At 56.2% G+C, this 18,009-nt stretch overlaps 2 protein-coding genes and 12 non-coding genes across 14 annotated transcripts in view; 6 read left to right on the plus strand and 8 right to left on the minus strand.

The window, feature by feature from the left end:
* Positions 1-1,587: 1,587 nt before the first annotated feature.
* TRNAA-UGC (transfer RNA alanine (anticodon UGC)) lies at positions 1,588-1,659 on the plus strand. The gene has a single exon. It is a non-coding gene; the product is annotated as a tRNA-Ala (tRNA).
* Positions 1,660-2,896: 1,237 nt separating this feature from the next.
* On the plus strand, positions 2,897-2,968 carry TRNAP-UGG (transfer RNA proline (anticodon UGG)). The gene has a single exon. It is a non-coding gene; the product is annotated as a tRNA-Pro (tRNA).
* A 736-nt stretch (positions 2,969-3,704) lies between these two features.
* On the minus strand, positions 3,705-3,776 carry TRNAP-CGG (transfer RNA proline (anticodon CGG)). The gene has a single exon. It is a non-coding gene; the product is annotated as a tRNA-Pro (tRNA).
* A 574-nt stretch (positions 3,777-4,350) lies between these two features.
* TRNAS-CGA (transfer RNA serine (anticodon CGA)) lies at positions 4,351-4,433 on the minus strand. The gene has a single exon. It is a non-coding gene; the product is annotated as a tRNA-Ser (tRNA).
* A 334-nt stretch (positions 4,434-4,767) lies between these two features.
* On the plus strand, positions 4,768-4,839 carry TRNAP-UGG (transfer RNA proline (anticodon UGG)). Its single transcript has one exon. It is a non-coding gene; the product is annotated as a tRNA-Pro (tRNA).
* A 340-nt stretch (positions 4,840-5,179) lies between these two features.
* TRNAT-AGU (transfer RNA threonine (anticodon AGU)) lies at positions 5,180-5,253 on the plus strand. The gene has a single exon. It is a non-coding gene; the product is annotated as a tRNA-Thr (tRNA).
* A 747-nt stretch (positions 5,254-6,000) lies between these two features.
* VMO1 (vitelline membrane outer layer 1 homolog) lies at positions 6,001-6,828 on the minus strand. The gene is made up of 3 exons (XM_062579367.1): positions 6,661-6,828; positions 6,433-6,548; positions 6,001-6,307 (listed from the first exon to the last, which is right to left on the minus strand). Exons 1-3 carry the CDS (start codon positions 6,826-6,828, stop codon positions 6,001-6,003), a joined length of 591 nt encoding a protein of 196 aa, XP_062435351.1.
* Positions 6,829-7,684: 856 nt separating this feature from the next.
* Positions 7,685-7,758, minus strand: TRNAT-AGU (transfer RNA threonine (anticodon AGU)). Its single transcript has one exon. It is a non-coding gene; the product is annotated as a tRNA-Thr (tRNA).
* Positions 7,759-9,760: 2,002 nt separating this feature from the next.
* TRNAS-GCU (transfer RNA serine (anticodon GCU)) lies at positions 9,761-9,842 on the minus strand. The gene has a single exon. It is a non-coding gene; the product is annotated as a tRNA-Ser (tRNA).
* Positions 9,843-10,077: 235 nt separating this feature from the next.
* Positions 10,078-10,150, plus strand: TRNAM-CAU (transfer RNA methionine (anticodon CAU)). Its single transcript has one exon. It is a non-coding gene; the product is annotated as a tRNA-Met (tRNA).
* A 291-nt stretch (positions 10,151-10,441) lies between these two features.
* TRNAM-CAU (transfer RNA methionine (anticodon CAU)) lies at positions 10,442-10,514 on the minus strand. Its single transcript has one exon. It is a non-coding gene; the product is annotated as a tRNA-Met (tRNA).
* A 318-nt stretch (positions 10,515-10,832) lies between these two features.
* On the minus strand, positions 10,833-10,905 carry TRNAM-CAU (transfer RNA methionine (anticodon CAU)). The gene has a single exon. It is a non-coding gene; the product is annotated as a tRNA-Met (tRNA).
* Positions 10,906-11,159: 254 nt separating this feature from the next.
* Positions 11,160-11,241, plus strand: TRNAS-GCU (transfer RNA serine (anticodon GCU)). Its single transcript has one exon. It is a non-coding gene; the product is annotated as a tRNA-Ser (tRNA).
* A 982-nt stretch (positions 11,242-12,223) lies between these two features.
* Positions 12,224-18,009, minus strand: part of MCM3AP (minichromosome maintenance complex component 3 associated protein) — a 33,236-nt gene continuing 27,450 nt past the window's right edge. The window contains exons 23-28 of the mRNA XM_062578382.1: positions 17,578-17,968; positions 17,174-17,428; positions 16,292-16,421; positions 15,388-15,594; positions 14,539-14,689; positions 12,224-14,045 (exon numbers count right to left, since the gene is read on the minus strand). Of these exons, the coding sequence (XP_062434366.1) occupies positions 13,887-14,045; positions 14,539-14,689; positions 15,388-15,594; positions 16,292-16,421; positions 17,174-17,428; positions 17,578-17,968 (1,293 nt within the window). The 3' untranslated portion in view covers positions 12,224-13,886. The remainder of the gene's footprint in view (positions 14,046-14,538; positions 14,690-15,387; positions 15,595-16,291; positions 16,422-17,173; positions 17,429-17,577; positions 17,969-18,009) is intronic.

Raw genomic sequence — 18,009 nt, forward strand, 5'->3', positions numbered from 1 at the left:
AGAAGGACTGATTGGAGATGTGAGGGTTGAGGGCAGCCTTGGCTGCAGTGACCATGACATGATGGAGTTCAGGATCCAGCAGGAAAGAAGTGAGGCAATAAGCAGGATTGCAACCGTGGACTTCAGGAGAACAGCCTTTGGGCCCTTCAGAGACCTACTTGGAGGAATCTCATGGGTTAAGGCCCTAGAAGGAAGGGGGGGGGGTCCAAGGGAGATGGTGAATAGTCAAGCATCACTTTCTACAAGCTCAAGAGCGCTGCATCCCTATGAGTAAGAAATCCAGCAAAGGATCCGCCCTCTGAGGAACAGCTGTGAGAGCTGGGCCTCTTTAGCCTGGAGAATAGAAGACTGAGGGGGGATCTGATCAATGTCTATAAGTATCTGAAGGAAGGGTGTCAAGAGGATGGAGACAGACTCTTTTCAGTTATCCCATGTGACAGGACAAGAGGCAATGGGCAGAAATTGAACCACAGGAAGTTCTGCCTGAACATGAGGAGGAATTTCTTCACTGTGAGAGTGACAGAGCACTGGAACAGGTTGCCCAGAGAGGTTGTGGAGTCTCCTTCTCTGGAGATATTCAAAGCCCGCCTGGATGCAACCCTGTCTAATATGCTCTAGGTGAGCCTGCTTGAGCAGGGAGGCTGGACTAGGTGATCTCCAGAGGTCCCTTCCAACCTTACCAAGTCTATGATTCTATGATTAAGCCCTCGGGCCCAAGGGAATGGGTTTTGCACAAGGACTCTGCTGCTGGCCCTGGGGACCACACTGGAGTGTGCAGGTGCCTGGGGTTCTGGCAAGCTGAGGAAGCTGAAGACCATTTTTTTATGAAGTCATGGGAAACTGGGCTTTCTGAAGGGACATGATACGGAACAGGGGCCACCCAGAGTCAAAAAGATACATATGTTTTTGTGGAGATGCAAGACCCACAGCTGTGTGTCATGGGGTTATTTGCAAATGCTGCTGTCAGAGGTCTACAGCTTGGGCCTATGCTCTGCCTGGTTGGGTGGCCCCAGCTGTGTCATCTTGTTGGTCTAGGGGTATGATTCCTGCTTCAAGTGCAAGAGGTTCCCATGTTCAACTCCTGCACAACTCCTTCTTTTGGGTCCTGTGCCATGCCTGGCAATTGCTGTTGCTTGGCCAGTGCAGAACTCATTTGGGGACAAGTCATCATCTTCACCATCCTCACAGTGTCCCAAGGCAGTGGGCCTGCAGGACCATTGGATTCAACAGGGCAAGGGGCACTGGTCCCCGCATACCCAAGGAACCCAGCCCCGCTCTGCCCCCAGCATGGTCAACAGGCAAGGGGCTGCCAGGCTCAGCCCCACCATGTCCCACCAGCATGGGACAGCCACAGTGCAGCTCTGTGGATGATGGAGTGGTGGTGGGTTGGGTCACATGGGCTTCAAGTGCCAGGCACAAAGAAATGCCAGGGTCCCAGCATGGACATCACTGGAGATGGCATCCACAGACTGGCATCAACCTCCAGGGGTAAAACCCATAAGTGTTCCAACACTGACAAGTGTCAGGGCAGCAGGGCTGCACTGGGCAGGCAGCAGTGCCCAGTAGGCACAAGTAGCCCCCAGGCAGGGGGATGTAGCTCAGTGGGAGAGCGCTTGCTTTGCATGTAAGAGGCCCTGGGTTCAAGCCCCAGCATCTCCACATGCCTTTTCTCCAGAATGCCATCTCTCACAGTGGTAGAAATGGCTATACCCTGGGAGGAAACCTCCCTTCTTCTTTCACCTTTCTCCCTCAGGGGAAGGAGATTTCCCAGTCCAGATCTGAATCTGAGTCAAGGTCTCTTTGCTGGGGCTTTGGTTTTTTTCCTGGCTCCTTGGAAATCCTTCCACATGTTCCCTTTTCCCAAAGGACCTGTCAATCAGAGGGGCAGGAGGGTGCAGGCAGCAGCTCTCTGCTGAGAACCCCGGAACAGGGAGGATGGATCCCAAGCAGGTCAGAGGATGGTTCTTCCACCTGTACCTGTTCAGGGGCAGGAAGCCGAGCTGCTGACCAGGCCCATCTGGGCTGTGGTCCAGCTGAGACCCTTGTGCCCACACCACAGCCCCAGCCATGATATGGGTTGAGGAGAGAGCTGCCTGCTGGGAGACACAGTGCCAGCATCACTTCCTCTGCCCTCCCCAGTGCTGCCTCCAACAGCCCTTTCCCCATCAAGGAGATGGACAAGCCCTGGCCCATTCTGCGTTTTGTAACCTTTAGCCACATGCACATGGGGCAGCACAACCCTCCTAGCTCTTGCAGGGACAGTCCTAGTCCACGGGATATGCCAGCCCTGACAAGCTGCCTGTCTTTGTTGCTCTGGACACCTCTGCTCCTGCTGTGCCCCAGCCCTCAGGCACAAGCTATGACAGGACCCTCCATGCCAGCTGGACAAAACCAGGGCCAGGGTGGCCAAGAGGAGGGTTAATCTGGGGATGAACCTGGGACTTCTCACATCTGAAGGGAGAGTCATGTCCTTCAACCAAGCAAGGACACCAATGCCCAGCATGCACGCAGCCCTTGTGCCCGGGGTGTCTGGGTGCTGGGTGGTTGCTGGCAACACTCTCTTTAGCCCCCAGCACCCAAGCAGCTGCTTTGGGGGAAAAGCCCCACTGCACACCCTGGGGAGCAAAGCAGTGCAATGGCCAGCCAGGAGGTTTTCCGATTTCCCAGGAAACTCGGGCAGTAATAAAGTGCCAGGTTAGGGTGCCTTGAGGTCAGAAGTACAATGTGCAGCCCTCCACAATAGCACGGCATAGTTGCAGGTTTATCTGCAAACACTCCTGTCAGAGGGATGAGCCCACGTGTACCACCACTTGCTGGGACACACCAGGGCTGTCAGCCAGCCTGGAGCCAAAACAGGCGCCAGCTGGGCTAAGGAGGGGGAAAACTGCACTGTCCTGGCTTGTTGGTCTAGGGGTATGATTCTCGCTTTGGGTGCGAGAGGTCCCGGGTTCAACTCCCGGACGAGCCCTCATTTTAGGCAACACCAGCCCCATGTGTGCCCAGATGGTGTGTGGGACCCCAGCACGGCCCATGCAGGGGACTGAGGCACACCAACACAGCACAAGAGAGTGGGTGGCTTGTGCAGGCTGGCGTATCTTGGAACGGGACAGGACAGATTGCCAGGAGCAATGTGCCACATGGGAAATGGAGACAACATGCACCCCGCTCACACCCCACTGTCTGTAGCTCCTGCTGGGAAAACAAAATAGAGATGGAGATTTTCCCGGAGCCTGGACATGCCTGGGAAGAAACCTCAAGTCCTTCCAGCACAGAAAAAGACCAAGGGCTTTCCTGGGGGACCTCAGTGGGGAGGGGAGGACTCTCCCACCACAGCAGATGCTGCCTTGGGGACAGCTTTGAGAAGGAAAAGACACATGGAAATGCTGGGGCTTGAACCCAGGACTTCTTACATGCAAAGCAAGCGCTCTCCCACTGAGCTACATCCCCCTGCCTGGGGGCTGCCTGCGCCCACTGGGCACCGCTGCCCACCCTGCAAAGCCATGGCTGTAGCCAGGGCTTGGCAGCCCCTCACCTGCTGGTGAGGGTACAGGCACAGCAGGAGCTGGGATCCCCAGAATGCCGAACATCCCCCGCACGGGGGGCAACACAGAAGGGAGAAGCAGGGCGGCTGAAAACCAAGGGATAGGACCCAAACGAGCTCTGCATCAGCAGGGCAAAAGCAGGTCAGATAGGGCCAAAAACAAGGGCTCGTCCGGGAGTTGAACCCGGGACCTCTCGCACCCGAAGCGAGAATCATACCCCTAGACCAACGAGCCAGGACACTGTAAGTAGGCCGCCGCCCAGCTCAGGTCCCTCCCCCTGCAGCTCCAGGCTGGCATGGCCCCAGCGCTGCTGAGCTCACTTAGGAGCATTTGCAGACAAATCTGCTCCCTGCACCTCGTAGCTGGGGTCTTGCATCTTCCCAACAGCGCAGGCAACTCACCGTCCCTGGGTAGTCCCTGTCCCCCACTGTATCCCCTTGGAGACTCATCTCATCTGGCGGCCCCAGGACAAATGGTCTTTGTGCTCCCCATTCTGTATGCCTTGGCTGCTGCTTCCCTAATCCTCCAAAAATTAGAAAGCCCAGGGGCCTGAACAACCCAATAAGAGCCAGGACCTCCTTCTGCCTTGGGACTGTCTCAGAGACAGTCTGAGTCTCAGAGACTGAGTACTTGCCAGGGTCTGGGTTCCTCTGGGCAGGAGCTGCTGCCCAGGGGACAAGGTTCAGGGCTGGGGCTGCCAAGGTCCACAGCTCCCTCCCCCCAGCCCAGATTTTTCCTGAGGTCTCTGTCCCTTGCTTGGCAGCCCAGGGATGGCCCAAAGTCCCAGGACTCCTCAAGTAAAACCTCTCGCTGTGAGCAGGATTCGAACCTGCGCAGGGAAATCCCCATTGGATTTCGAGTCCAACGCCTTCACCTCTCGGCCATCACAGCCCCAGGCGCTGGTACCCTGGGCTGTGTGGGAACCTGCCCCCCCCGCCCCCTGCCAAGGGCACCCAGGTGGCCCCATGGCTCACAGTACACCACAGGCTGAGTCAGTAGCATCTGACCCAATCCTTGTTATTGCTTTGTTTTCCTGGGAAGTGGGAAGTCTCCTGGGTCATCACTGCTGTCCCCCTGCACATGTGGCTCAGCTCTGCTCTGGTCCTTGTAGCCTGCAGCAGGGCCCATGTACAAAACCTGCGACCCAAGGGAACACCACCACCCCACTGAGCATCCCCACCAACAGCGGCCCAGGGGCTGGGGACCAATGAGTTATGGCTGCCCTGGCTCGTTGGTCTAGGGGTATGATTCTCGCTTTGGGTGCGAGAGGTCCCGGGTTCAACTCCCGGACGAGCCCTCGTTTTTGGCATTGCAGCTTCTGATTTTGTCCAGCTGGTGCAGAGCTCATCTGGGGCCCAGCCATCAGCTTTTTGCACCCGCTGCATGTCTCCTCAACAGTCCCCTAGGTCATCAGGGCTTTGGGCTTGGAGGGTCGAGCAGGCCTGTTCTGCAGCTACAGGAGTCTCGCCCCACTGTGCCCCCAGCCTGACCAGCGGGTGAGGGGCTGCTAGGCCCCCCTGTGAGCAACCCTGCTATGACCCAGGGCATGAGATGCCCTTTCCTGGGGCAAAGGTTGGGTGCTGCTGGGCCGCCACAGGATGCCGTGAGAGTGGTGGCCCAGGCAAGCAGGGCAGCAGGGCGCCATGGCTTAGCTGGTTAAAGCGCCTGTCTAGTAAACAGGAGATCCTGGGTTCAACTCCCAGTGGTGCCTGGGCTGAGGGGACTGTTTTTCTCCTTGCCCCACACCTGATCTCACCTCCAAACCGCAGAGCCTGGGATGAGGGCACCACTGGAGGTCTCTGCCCCAACTTCTCCCTAAGCTGTGCCACCTCAATGCCAGGAATGGGGGCAGTGCAGGACCCTTCCTCCCCCCCCACACACACACCTCTCTGCACCCTGTCCCAGGAGCTTCCCTGCTCCTGGGGCAAGGGAAGGAAAGTTTCCTTACATTCCCCCCGACACACACACACACGCACGCACGCACGCACGCGTGCGATTGCCCTGCCCACAGCCTACCATCCTTTTGCCCTCAGAGGAGGGTCCAGCTGCACCTTCTGTGCTGCCCCCTCTTGGTGAGGGAAAGACGGAACTGGTCTCTCACTGTCCCAGGTCCTGTGTCCCCAGGACTGATGTGCTCCTGGCTGGGATCAGCCACAGCTCCTGGCCTCTCAGCCCTGCCACCCACATTTGCCCCTCTCTCAGTGACCAGACATGTCCCAACACAGTCTTGGTGCATTTTTTTTACTGTAAGCTCATTTTGGCAGGAAGGAGGGCAGTCCCCAAGACTCTGAAAGTCTGGGTGGGATGAGGGAGCCCATGAGGATAAGGGGGAGAACACCAGGGCTAAGGGGTCTCTCAAGAGACAGTGGGTCCTGGAGGGAGAGGGTCCTGGGTGAAGGCTCTGCTGTGGAGTTGGATCTCCCACGGGACTGAACACCCTGCCGTGGGTTCCTGGTGGTCACCCCTTGCAGCAGAAGAGACGCAGATCATTCAGGGCTGTGTCATCCCTCTTCAGCCCCCGCGGAGGCTCCTGCCGTGTCTGGATGCCACACACAGCCCAGGGGCACAAGGGGCTCCAGCTGCCCCACTCGCCCTGGTCAGGCCCTGGCCCCTCCAGGACCGGCCCATCAGAGCAGGCAAAACGGGCATTTGTGGCAGCCACCTCGTCGCTCAGGAGCCTGTGCTGGGGTGCTTGGACCCGCAGCGCAAACCCCACCAGGCGTCCTCGGTGGGGGCACCAGCGGGGCTCTGACCAGCGGCCCCATCTGGATGGGGGGCAAAAAGAGAACTGAAGGCAGGAGCCAAGGGGACATGGGGAGGAGAAAAGGGTGCAAGTCCTCCATCACCCCCGGAGAGCCATGGAGGAGGCTTTCCAGGTGTCGGGGCTCACCTGCCACTCTGCGACTCCACCACGGAGCCATCACCACGAGCCCCCCGGGGCAAGCAGTGCAGCCGCACACCATTCAGCGCCGTGTCGTCCACCACGGCTCCCTGCAGCGGCTCCACCTGCGAGGCCGTGGAGGCTGGGCTGAGCTCCTGGGCTGGGGGGCCACGCCAGGGCCCCCCAGGCGCCGGGGGGAGCCCCACCTGGCCTCGTTCTCCACTGCACAGGCTTTACCTTGAAGCTGATGCCACCAGCATAGGACCCTTCGGGGCACATCTCCAGCCAGGCCCAGTCTCCCCAGGGTCCCCCGTTGGGCACCGTGATGATGGAGGCAGCGTGCGGGCCCTGGCCTGGCTCCTGCCTCCCCTTCGCAGTGCTGGCGAGCCCCACGAGCAGCAACATGACCAGTCCCCCCAGCATCGCTGCTTCCCCAGGGTTGGACATGGGGCTCTTATACCTCCTCCCGTGGTGCCGTAGGAGGTATCTGTTCCCTGGGGGAGCTGGCACGGGGGACATGGCAGGAGCTCTGTTACCTCCCCAGGGTGGCTGGGCCTGTTGGACAGCTGGGATTAGCTATAAGAGAAGGCTAATCCCTTCATCGGGGGGTGGTGGGGCAGGCGCTGGAGCACGAGCTTGTTGCTCGGGTCCTCCGCCAGGCCAGCCCAAAGCCACCGGACGTCTCTGGTGCCCTGGCTCAGGGCGACGCTGGGTCTGCACCTGGGCAGCACGGGCTTTGCACCCTGCCTTCTGCCTTTTCCTACACCTCCCTGAGAGTCTGCATCTTTTCCAGGAGCAGGCTGAGGTTGCTGAAGTTGAAATGAGAAGCCACATTGTTTGGCACCCAAGGCACACCCCTGATGGCACATTCTCCAGGAGCACCTAGCTCATCGCTGTTTCACACTTCATTTGGCTGAGTCTGCTTTTTGGCCCCACCTTCCCCTTCACGGGGGCTATCATCTTACTCCTTAATAGCCACTTTCTGCAGTAATAGCTCTCTTAAATATTTCTGATAGGGGGAAGGGGGGTCTTTTGCAAGAGGTCCTTTATTTATCCTGAACAAGAGATTTTAAGCCATCTCAATGCCAGCAACCTGGCTGCCCTTTTAGATTAATTCCTTTCACCTGGCCTCCACGGCATCTATGTGCAAAGCTATGTCCGAAGAGGAATAAGGATATCTTCCCGAGGTGCCCCAGCCCAGGGCTGGGGTTTGGAGGTGAGATCAGGTGTGGGGCAGGGAGAAAAACAGTCCCCTCAGCCCAGGCACCACTGGGAGTTGAACCCAGGATCTCCTGTTTACTAGACAGGCGCTTTAACCAGCTAAGCCATGGCGCCCTGCTGCCCTGCTTGCCTGGGCCACCACTCTCATGGCATCCTGTGGCGGCCCAGCAGCACCAAGCCTTTGCCTAACCCTTGCATCAAGACCCCCACAGCCACAGGGGACAGTGGCTGAGTGATGGAGAGCCGCTCAACTGAGTGGTTTAACAGAATGACTACCTGGCTGGCTGAACACTGAATTTAGATGCACTAGAAATCTAAAATGAAGATCAAGCAACATTTTATAGTCTTTGGAGTCATCTAGTATTTCTTGAAGAGTAAATCAAGTCTACTTCTCATCCTCATGCCGAAAAGCAGGGTGTCTTCAATAAAGCTCGTAGGGAGGAATGATGGAGCATTGACTCTCTCTTCCAAGAGCAGACTATCTACCTTCTTCAGCTTTTAAGAGGCTGCAGCTTTGAAAATTGGAGACCTTTAATACTGAGTCCCAGGAAAGAGTGTGCACATGTATTGCATGCCTGCAGTACTGGAGAAGAAGTGTAGGGCTTGGTTGTTGTTTGTTGGGTTTGATTTTAGTTTTTTCCTGGTAGATCACCAGATCCTTCTGCAGCAGAAAATTCCACCTGATAAAAATGATTGCCTGCCACTCAGAGATCAGTTCTCTGAGCTTGTACCGTTTTACTTAGAATTCCCAGTCGTCCAAAATTGCATGTCAGCCCCCTTCCAAAAGGAATGGTTTCATGCTTCTTTGTTTTAAAATAGTATTTGTGTTAATTCTCTTAAAAATAGAATGGCCAATAAGAAAATAAGAAGTTTGGACTGAAGAACTTGTGCTTGGAGGCTGTTCATACTAGTAAAGTTTGGGGATGCTGGCTTGAGCTGTGTGAAATGCTGCACGTTTTAGTAGCGGGTAAAACTGCCGCGCTTCACCCCAGTGCTGCTGCCGACCTCCTCCGTTTACCCCAAATTCAACCGTAAACGTAAACAAGGCTGAAGTAGCTCTGGGACGCATTTCACACCACTGTGTTGTCTGCTGTAAACATCTTCTCTGTGTCTAATAAATTTGTAGCTGCTCCCTGCCTCTCTCCCAGCACTGTACTTGGGGCCCCCCGGGGCGCTCGCTGTCTTCAGACCCTGATGGAATAAACGTCCCAGTCCTACAGGCGCGCGCGGGCTGCTCTCTGTGGCCAGGAAGCCTTCACCCCTGTGCCTGAAGGAGCGCCGGCGTTACCCGCGCGCTTCCCGGACTTCCCTGAGAACCGTGGAAAGCTGCTCTGCAGCCAGCGCCCGCGGGCGGCTGGCGGGGAGCCACGGCGCAGGGACGGGGTGGCTGCTGTCCCCCCGGCCGGCTGGGCACCCAGAGACGCTGCGCTTCTGGCAGTCGGGAGGGTGGGTGGCGGTGTCCCGTGGGCTCCTCCCCGGGGCGCTGCACGCTCCCGCGTGGCTCAGCGTGTCCCAGGCCTTCAGCCGCGAGCCCCCTCGCAGCGAGCCCTGGGCAGACGAGCAGGCTGCTGTGTCTGCTGCCCCTTTCTCGAGCTGCTACTGCGGCACAGCCGGGCCCCGCGCCGGGTGGTGGCTTTGCTACTCCTGCTTCCTGCCAGGAGGTTCAGGGACGCGCACTTGCGTCCCAGCTCCCGGGCACGCTAAGGCTTTCACAGCCGGGGTGCTGCTGCGCCCACGGCTGGCGAGGGGCATCCCGGCGCTGCTCCCCACCAGCTGGCGTCTGCTCTCCCCCGAGCCTCTGCCCAGGCAGGCGCTGGGGAGGGCCCGCGGCGATCTCGGAGATGATGCTCCACTAACACAGGGCTTTCAGCCACCCGGGGCCCCGGCACACGCCCCAGGCTCTCCTCGGAGCTCTGCCACCCAACCCCAGCTGCGCGAGCTCCACACACCTCCACACACCGCAGCTGGGCACCAGCGCGCACCTCCCCCGCTGCCCCCTGCACGGGGGCGCAGGGCGGCGGCACACGCTGCCCGGCCTGCAGGGGCCGCAGCTCGCGGCGCGGCGCGGCGCGGCGCGGCCGGCGGGCACGCAGCACTCGCCCGCGGCAAAAGGCTGCGACGAGGGTGGGATTCGAACCCACGCGTGCAGAGCACAATGGATTAGCAGTCCATCGCCTTAACCACTCGGCCACCTCGTCCTGCCCCACACCGCGCTCCTCTGCCCACCAGCCACCTGCTGCCCGCGCCCCGACGACCCCGAACACCCCCGAACACCCCCGGCCACCCCCGCCGCCGCGCCGCGCCGCGACACGACACGACACACGACACGACGCGCTGCACCCGCCCCACACGCGCCACCGCCCCACGGCGCGACGCGCAAGGGCCGCCGCCGCCGCCCCACGGCGGGCGCCGCCGCCCCGCTCTGCCGCCGCCGCCCTCTTAGCGCAGCCGGCAGCGCGTCAGTCTCATAATCTGAAGGTCCTGAGTTCGAGCCTCAGAGAGGGCAAATTTTTGCACCCCCCCCCCCCCCGACCCCCCCCTTCGCCGGCCCGCCCCTGCTCGGGGAAGCTCTCCCCGCCAACGTCCGCTCGCTGAGCGCCCGGGGTGACACCGCGGCTGCCGCCGCCTACTCGGTTTGGGCACGACCCCCGCGCACGTCTGCCCCGCCGCCCCAAAACCGCTCGGCCGCCCGACGGGCGCAGGGGACTCGACGAGGGTCCCGGCGGAGAACCGTGGGCCCCACGGCTACCCCGCGGTCCAGCGCAGAGCCCCCCGCGGCCGGCAGCAAAAGGCGGCGTGCCCTCTCTGAGGCTCGAACTCAGGACCTTCAGATTATGAGACTGACGCGCTGCCGGCTGCGCTAAGAGGGCGCCGCTCGGGGCCCCTCCCTGCCCGCTGCTGGCGCCGTGGCCCCGGCCCGGCCGGCGGGCGCCGCCCGGGCCCCGCGGCGCGGAGCCGTTGGCCGCGGGGGGGGACGCGGCCTCCGCCGCTGCGGCGCGGCCCCGCCGCCCACGGCCTCCGCCGGCCCCGCGCGGGTGAGGGGCGGGATCCGCGTCTTTCGGGGGTCCGTGCGGAAACCCGCGGGGGCCCCGTCCCCGGTGGGGGAGCCCGAAGTGCCGAATGGCGAGGGGAGGGCACGGGCGGGCAGGGCTTCCCCGGCGCGGGGCGGCCGGCAGCAAAAGGCGGCGTGCCCTCTCTGAGGCTCGAACTCAGGACCTTCAGATTATGAGACTGACGCGCTGCCGGCTGCGCTAAGAGGGCGGCGGCGGCAGAGCGGGGCGGCGGCGCCCGCCGTGGGGCGGCGGCGGCGGCCCTTGCGCGTCGCGCCGTGGGGCGGTGGCGCGTGTGGGGCGGTGCCGGGGAGGGCGTGTGGGGCGGGTGCAGCGCGTCGTGTCGTGTGTCGTGTCGTGTCGCGGCGCGGCGGCGGGGGTGGCCGGGGGTGTTCGGGGGTGTTCGGGGTCGTCGGGGCGCGGGCAGCAGGTGGCTGGTGGGCAGAGGAGCGCGGTGTGGGGCAGGACGAGGTGGCCGAGTGGTTAAGGCGATGGACTGCTAATCCATTGTGCTCTGCACGCGTGGGTTCGAATCCCACCCTCGTCGCAGCCTTTTGCCGCGGGCGAGTGCTGCGTGCCCGCCGGCCGCGCCGCGCCGCGCCGCGCCGCGAGCTGCGGCCCCTGCAGGCCGGGCAGCGTGTGCCGCCGCCCTGCGCCCCCGTGCAGGGGGCAGCGGGGGAGGTGCGCGCTGGTGCCCAGCTGCGGTGTGTGGAGGTGTGTGGAGCTCGCGCAGCTGGGGTTGGGTGGCAGAGCTCCGAGGAGAGCCTGGGGCGTGTGCCGGGGCCCCGGGTGGCTGAAAGCCCTGTGTTAGTGGAGCATCATCTCCGAGATCGCCGCGGGCCCTCCCCAGCGCCTGCCTGGGCAGAGGCTCGGGGGAGAGCAGACGCCAGCTGGTGGGGAGCAGCGCCGGGATGCCCCTCGCCAGCCGTGGGCGCAGCAGCACCCCGGCTGTGAAAGCCTTAGCGTGCCCGGGAGCTGGGACGCAAGTGCGCGTCCCTGAACCTCCTGGCAGGAAGCAGGAGTAGCAAAGCCACCACCCGGCGCGGGGCCCGGCTGTGCCGCAGTAGCAGCTCGAGAAAGGGGCAGCAGACACAGCAGCCTGCTCGTCTGCCCAGGGCTCGCTGCGAGGGGGCTCGCGGCTGAAGGCCTGGGACACGCTGAGCCACGCGGGAGCGTGCAGCGCCCCGGGGAGGAGCCCACGGGACACCGCCACCCACCCTCCCGACTGCCAGAAGCGCAGCGTCTCTGGGTGCCCAGCCGGCCGGGGGGACAGCAGCCACCCCGTCCCTGCGCCGTGGCTCCCCGCCAGCCGCCCGCGGGCGCTGGCTGCAGAGCAGCTTTCCACGGTTCTCAGGGAAGTCCGGGAAGCGCGCGGGTAACGCCGGCGCTCCTTCAGGCACAGGGGTGAAGGCTTCCTGGCCACAGAGAGCAGCCCGCGCGCGCCTGTAGGACTGGGACGTTTATTCCATCAGGGTCTGAAGACAGCGAGCGCCCCGGGGGGCCCCAAGTACAGTGCTGGGAGAGAGGCAGGGAGCAGCTACAAATTTATTAGACACAGAGAAGATGTTTACAGCAGACAACACAGTGGTGTGAAATGCGTCCCAGAGCTACTTCAGCCTTGTTTACGTTTACGGTTGAATTTGGGGTAAACGGAGGAGGTCGGCAGCAGCACTGGGGTGAAGCGCGGCAGTTTTACCCGCTACTAAAACGTGCAGCATTTCACACAGCTCAAGCCAGCATCCCCAAACTTTACTAGTATGAACAGCCTCCAAGCACAAGTTCTTCAGTCCAAACTTCTTATTTTCTTATTGGCCATTCTATTTTTAAGAGAATTAACACAAATACTATTTTAAAACAAAGAAGCATGAAACCATTCCTTTTGGAAGGGGGCTGACATGCAATTTTGGACGACTGGGAATTCTAAGTAAAACGGTACAAGCTCAGAGAACTGATCTCTGAGTGGCAGGCAATCATTTTTATCAGGTGGAATTTTCTGCTGCAGAAGGATCTGGTGATCTACCAGGAAAAAACTAAAATCAAACCCAACAAACAACAACCAAGCCCTACACTTCTTCTCCAGTACTGCAGGCATGCAATACATGTGCACACTCTTTCCTGGGACTCAGTATTAAAGGTCTCCAATTTTCAAAGCTGCAGCCTCTTAAAAGCTGAAGAAGGTAGATAGTCTGCTCTTGGAAGAGAGAGTCAATGCTCCATCATTCCTCCCTACGAGCTTTATTGAAGACACCCTGCTTTTCGGCATGAGGATGAGAAGCAGAATAAACAGATCAGTTGCTTATTATGTTGAATGTTCATTTGAGACATTAAAACTTGGGCCAAGCAGAACAAAAATCCTTTGAGTTTTGCAGGGACCATAATTATATTATAATACTTCGCCATATTTTATAATATTGGAGAATGACAGAATCAAGTATTTCCTGAGCATCAAAAACAACTAAAATCCAAGGTGCTGCAGGAAGATAACTTCTGCTTTAAGCATGTACAGAGTTGGGACAACATCCCTAGGACTGTGACCATGCAGGCCGACTGCTGTATTCCCAGATACACTCACTACCTTCTTGTTTTCTTCTGGCAAAGCTATGTTTAGCCATGTGCTTACGACAAAGATTCTCCGTTTGCTTCTCCTCGTAGTAATTTTCCAATCTGAATTTCAACAGAAACTCAAATTTGGTCCCAACATCAGCTCTCTGCATGCATGCCTTGGGGTTTAATAGTGTTGTGAGGGGCAGAGAACACACAAAAATGAGGTGCAAGGAGTATACTGGAGGCTTTGACCCTGCATCTACTCTGCTCAGAGCTGCAAGGTATAACTAAAGATTTAATCCGCCAACCAGTTCATTGCCTCTCTTCACCTGGTCACCAACTGAGAGTTGGTTAAAAAAAGTCAGTCATGGGCTTTCCAAAGAACAGGATTTGACTCTTCTCCACGTCTGTAAAATAGAACAGCTTAATAGGAAGGAATGCTAGACCAGCCAAACTGTAGTTTGGACACCCTCTCTGTGCAAGACAACCACACAAGAACAGCCCAGGACCCATATTTGCTCTGTGTTCTTCTGCAAGGACAGCTGCTTTTATTTACTTATTTTCTGAGCAAGCCTCAGTACTTTGGCAGGTGAATTGTCTGAATTTCCTTATGAAGTCTCTTGGTCTGCACATGTACCTCAACCGTGCTCAAATATCCACCATGTCCACCAGAGCAGAGAGGTGGAGCTCAGAGGCAACCTCACCCTCTTTGTTAGCTCTGAGTAGCCTTTGCAAGCGTTTCAGTCTGTCTGACAGCGCTGGGCTTAGGTCCTCCACCACAAGCTCGCATCCCACTTGACTCCCAGCCTGTCCAGAAAGAAAAGAGAGATGAGACTGACAAAGAAGCATTATCCAGTACGAACAAGAGACAGCTCAGCTTAGTGACTACTCTCACTTTTGAGAATAACCACAGGGGTCACTATTGTCCTCCCACATAAGAGACATGGCAAAAAGAGCATATTCCGCCCTGGCCCCAGCCTTCCTTTAACTGAGAGAAGCTGACCCACAAAGGTGATTCTTTAAGCTAGAGTACACCACCACAGCTGATACTATTAGAGTTTCCTCAGCAGAGAGCACTAACATCTGTGAGGAACCTGCATTTCAGATCTGCAGGAAGTACTCCTCTCCCTGAGAGGAGGTTATCATCAAAGCACCCCTTTTCAATTCTCAATTTCCAAAGGCTATCTAACACTGTGTACCCATGTTTATTCTCACTAAATTCTGCAAGTGCAGCAGGTTTAATAGCTGTAGCTCTAAAGGGTGTTGTGCAGATAAGTTCCCAGTGCCACCCCCTTTTTACCTCTTGAGCAGATGACATGGGACTCTTCATCAACGGATATGTGACAGGTGGGGTGGAGACCAGAGACTGGGGGAGGTAAAGAGGGGGACCCATAATGTCACCAAGGGGCTCAGTGTCCTCAGCTAGGCATTGATGCAACTGTTCTTCAAACCTGGAGGAAAGAGACCCAAACTGCTAGCCAAACTGCAACCCAGCTTTGTTCTTGTTACCAGCAGACTAAGTGGGAGTGGGGCCTCAGAGGTGTCTGCAAGGATACAATGCTCAGTGATTTCCAACACTGACATCCCCCACTGCTATTGGGAAAACCATTGTAGAAGGCTGTGATACAGAAAGGAGCCAAACAAATTCAAGACGCTTAGCTGATGAAGGGAGTGAAGACAAAGCTCTTTAGCCAACCTCAAGAGCAATTAATTCTTTGGCTTCATCACTTGCTTTGTTGCAAATGTAAAAGTTTCAGACACTGCCATCCCAAAGTGGCCTTCAAACATTTGTAGCATTTCAAGACACAGCATGAAAACATCTGCACACCTCCATGCCATCTTGAAAGACCACTGAACACCACACATCACTGTACTGCTTTTCATTGGTGGCTTCATTGCCCACGGACAGTTTCCAACCATTCCTCAAAGTTCTCAGCATTTCTAACAGTCCTGGACAGTTCTTGTAATGCAAGCAGGAGCTAGCAGGGGAACAGCCCTGAACTTATGCACTTGGTGAAGGAAGAAGAAATTGGAGGTAGATAGGCTGTTTTTCAAAAATACTGTTGGAGTTCAGGGCAGGTTAAACTACTTACAACCCTCTACCAAAGACTGCAAGGAAATGGCCTTAGATGGTGTTCTAGCAACATACCTCCTGCTCTCTTTTTTCTCCAGTTGCAGCTGGGTCAACAGACGCTCTGGGAGGAGCTTGAGGGCTGCGACCGTGTCCGTGAGTTCAGCGGCACTGGGGATGCTCCTTTCCTGACTTGACAGCACACTCATGCCAGTGCCATATTGAGCTGGTGTGATGGAGACACTGTGGGGTTTCTTAAAAGAGATGGGAGACTTCACTCTTGACCTGAGAGAGAAGGGCACAATCTGCTATGAGTGTATGTTGATTTTTTCCTTACTGGCTAGAAGGTTAGAAAAAGCAGGAAGAAAAACGTGCTTAACGCACCATGCAACACTACCTAGTGTTTAATTAAGACCATTTACAGTTTTCCCAAGAGATGAAAAGACCTTTCCTACTGAAAGACAAAACCTGCAAATAGCTTTGATCATTCATCTGACAGGCCCAGGCTGCAGGTAAAGGTGAATGGAAGGGAGGGTGCGCTACTAAAGAAAGGACATGGTCATAACATATCCCTCCGGGCTTCCCCCCTCACACTGTTGTCCCTCCAAGTCCCCCCCCCCCCCAGCACAAGTCTAATTGCAAACCTATCCAAGCCACAACTGTCTTCTCTCTCTGGCAGTAGAATTTCACAATTCGTAAGACTTAAGTGCATTCCAGACAAGCACATTTGAGAACTGAGTAACCCTGCAGAAGTCACATTATTTACCATCTGGTTTCTGCACAGATACCCTTGCAGTTCATTTCAAGACAACTGACGCAAGCACATTCTGAGGGAATGCCTCCTGCTTGTTTTGAACATTGTGAAGGCACCATGCACTCATCAGAGGTCCTAAGCAACCTCCTCAGACTTCACCAAGTGGCTCTGGTGGAATAACTGGTGGCTGAACATCATTCACACAGGAAACGACAGCAGTCACCTCACCTCCCATGGTCCTGCTGGATCTCCTTCTGGGTGCGCAGTCTGGCTTGCTCCCAAGAAAAAGGGAGGGTGAAGTTTTTTAAGTGCTCCTTGAAGAAGTATACACGAATCTGGCCATCTTCACTTACCGCTTCTGTGAACAAACCAGACCCAACATTTAGTATCAGTACAGATCATCTCCTTCAGAGGAAAAACTCAACATTAAAAAGCCACTGAAAATTATGCTGTAAAAGGCCTTTTCTTTTTTTACATTCAACATGTAGAGTTGATTTACTCTTCAAATACCAGATGACTCCAGAGACTGTAAAATGTTGCTTTATCTTCATTTTAGATTTCTAGTGCATCTAAATTCAGTGTTCAGCCAGTCAGGTAGTCATTTTGTTAAATGAGTCTCCCTATAATTAAGCTAAACAGGACATCACAAGTAAAAGCAGACTGGAATTTGAAAGCACGCAGAATTTCAAGACACAAACCTTATTAATCTTCTTTTATGTTGTACCCCTTTTTGCAGAAAAATAGATTTGAATCCTAGCTCCAAAGATGTGCTGTTTAAATACGTGCAATTCATTTTCTGAACATGTTCTCAGCATGTTATTTCAGGTACCTATTGTAAGTGAACGACTAAATGTCTAAGAAAGTGGTTCTGGTTTTGCTTGTTTATTTACTTACCAATTAAGCCAAATCTCCTCCTCCAGCATATCTACCATCTCAGCTAACCTGAGTAGATGTGTCTACAATGTGAAGGCGGAGATCAAGACCAGAGCTCTCAATCTGCTGCACTAATGCTATGTATGACTCACTACCATATGTAAAGCTACCTATGCCAAGTTATTAAATGTAGCTATGCATGAGATGTCATCAGCACTGTAGAAGTTCATGTGATACCTGGTATAACAGGCAGTTTGGGTGGTTTCCAGTCTCTCAGTTTATGATCAATGCAAAGTACTAAGATATCATCCCAAGGGATATCATTAACAGAAGGTCCATCATCAGAACTCCCAGAGGTCCTGCTTTTCCACTTTTGGAAAGTTCTGCTTAGTAGATTCTCCACTTGAGACTGGATCAGTGGTTGAGTATGAGAAGAACTAGCGATCTGAGACACATACTGAAAAACCATGTGGCAAACAGGACGCCAAGGAGCTAGGGAAAAAAATACAAAAAAGTAGTTTGCAAGTATGTACGAGAGTGTCAGACTATCAACTTTACATGCAGACAGTTCAAGGAAACGCAGCCAAATATTTGAGAAAACGACATGCTGCCAAGGGGATACTGAAATGTGAAGTACATACCACCCAGCGGAGGCAGATCAAGATACGGAATCTGGAAGGAAAGAACAGCTTTCTTCAGCCAGGCCAGGTGATCAGGCATGTTCCACTGGAGATGGGGTAACAGTTTGTTACCCCCAGGCTCTGAAAACTCAGTAACAGGCCAAGACAAGTCACACAGATGCTCTGAGGATGCCACATCTGAAAGGAACTGCAGCACACTGTTGTACAGCTCTATAATGACCCCTGGCTCCTGAGATGGCAGACCAGCTGAATGCCTCTCCTTCCGGTCATGATAGAAGCGCTTGCCAAATTCACCATCAATCCCATCCTCAACATACTCCTGAAGGGTCTGACTGCAGAGCTCGAGGGAGTCTGGACACTGGGAAATCAGCCACCCGACAGCTTCAGAGAGCTACAACACAAAAAACACTGCTAATTGCAGACTTTGCTCCA

The sequence above is a fragment of the Rhea pennata genome, chromosome 6 (genome assembly GCF_028389875.1).
Source record: "Rhea pennata isolate bPtePen1 chromosome 6, bPtePen1.pri, whole genome shotgun sequence".
Taxonomy (NCBI): domain Eukaryota; kingdom Metazoa; phylum Chordata; class Aves; order Rheiformes; family Rheidae; genus Rhea; species Rhea pennata.

Excerpts from the sequence above, each read along its gene's own strand:
- VMO1 (XM_062579367.1), bottom strand. The coding sequence starts at position 6,828 with ATGTTGCTGCTCGTGGGGCTCGCCAGCACTGCGAAGGGGAGGCAGGAG. Across the intron at positions 6,549-6,660 it reads CTGGTGGCATCAGCTTCAAG|GTGGAGCCGCTGCAGGGAGC; the intron begins GTAAAGCCTGTG and ends ACGGCCTCGCAG. Across the intron at positions 6,308-6,432 it reads GTGGAGTCGCAGAGTGGCAG|ATGGGGCCGCTGGTCAGAGC; the intron begins GTGAGCCCCGAC and ends CCCCCCATCCAG.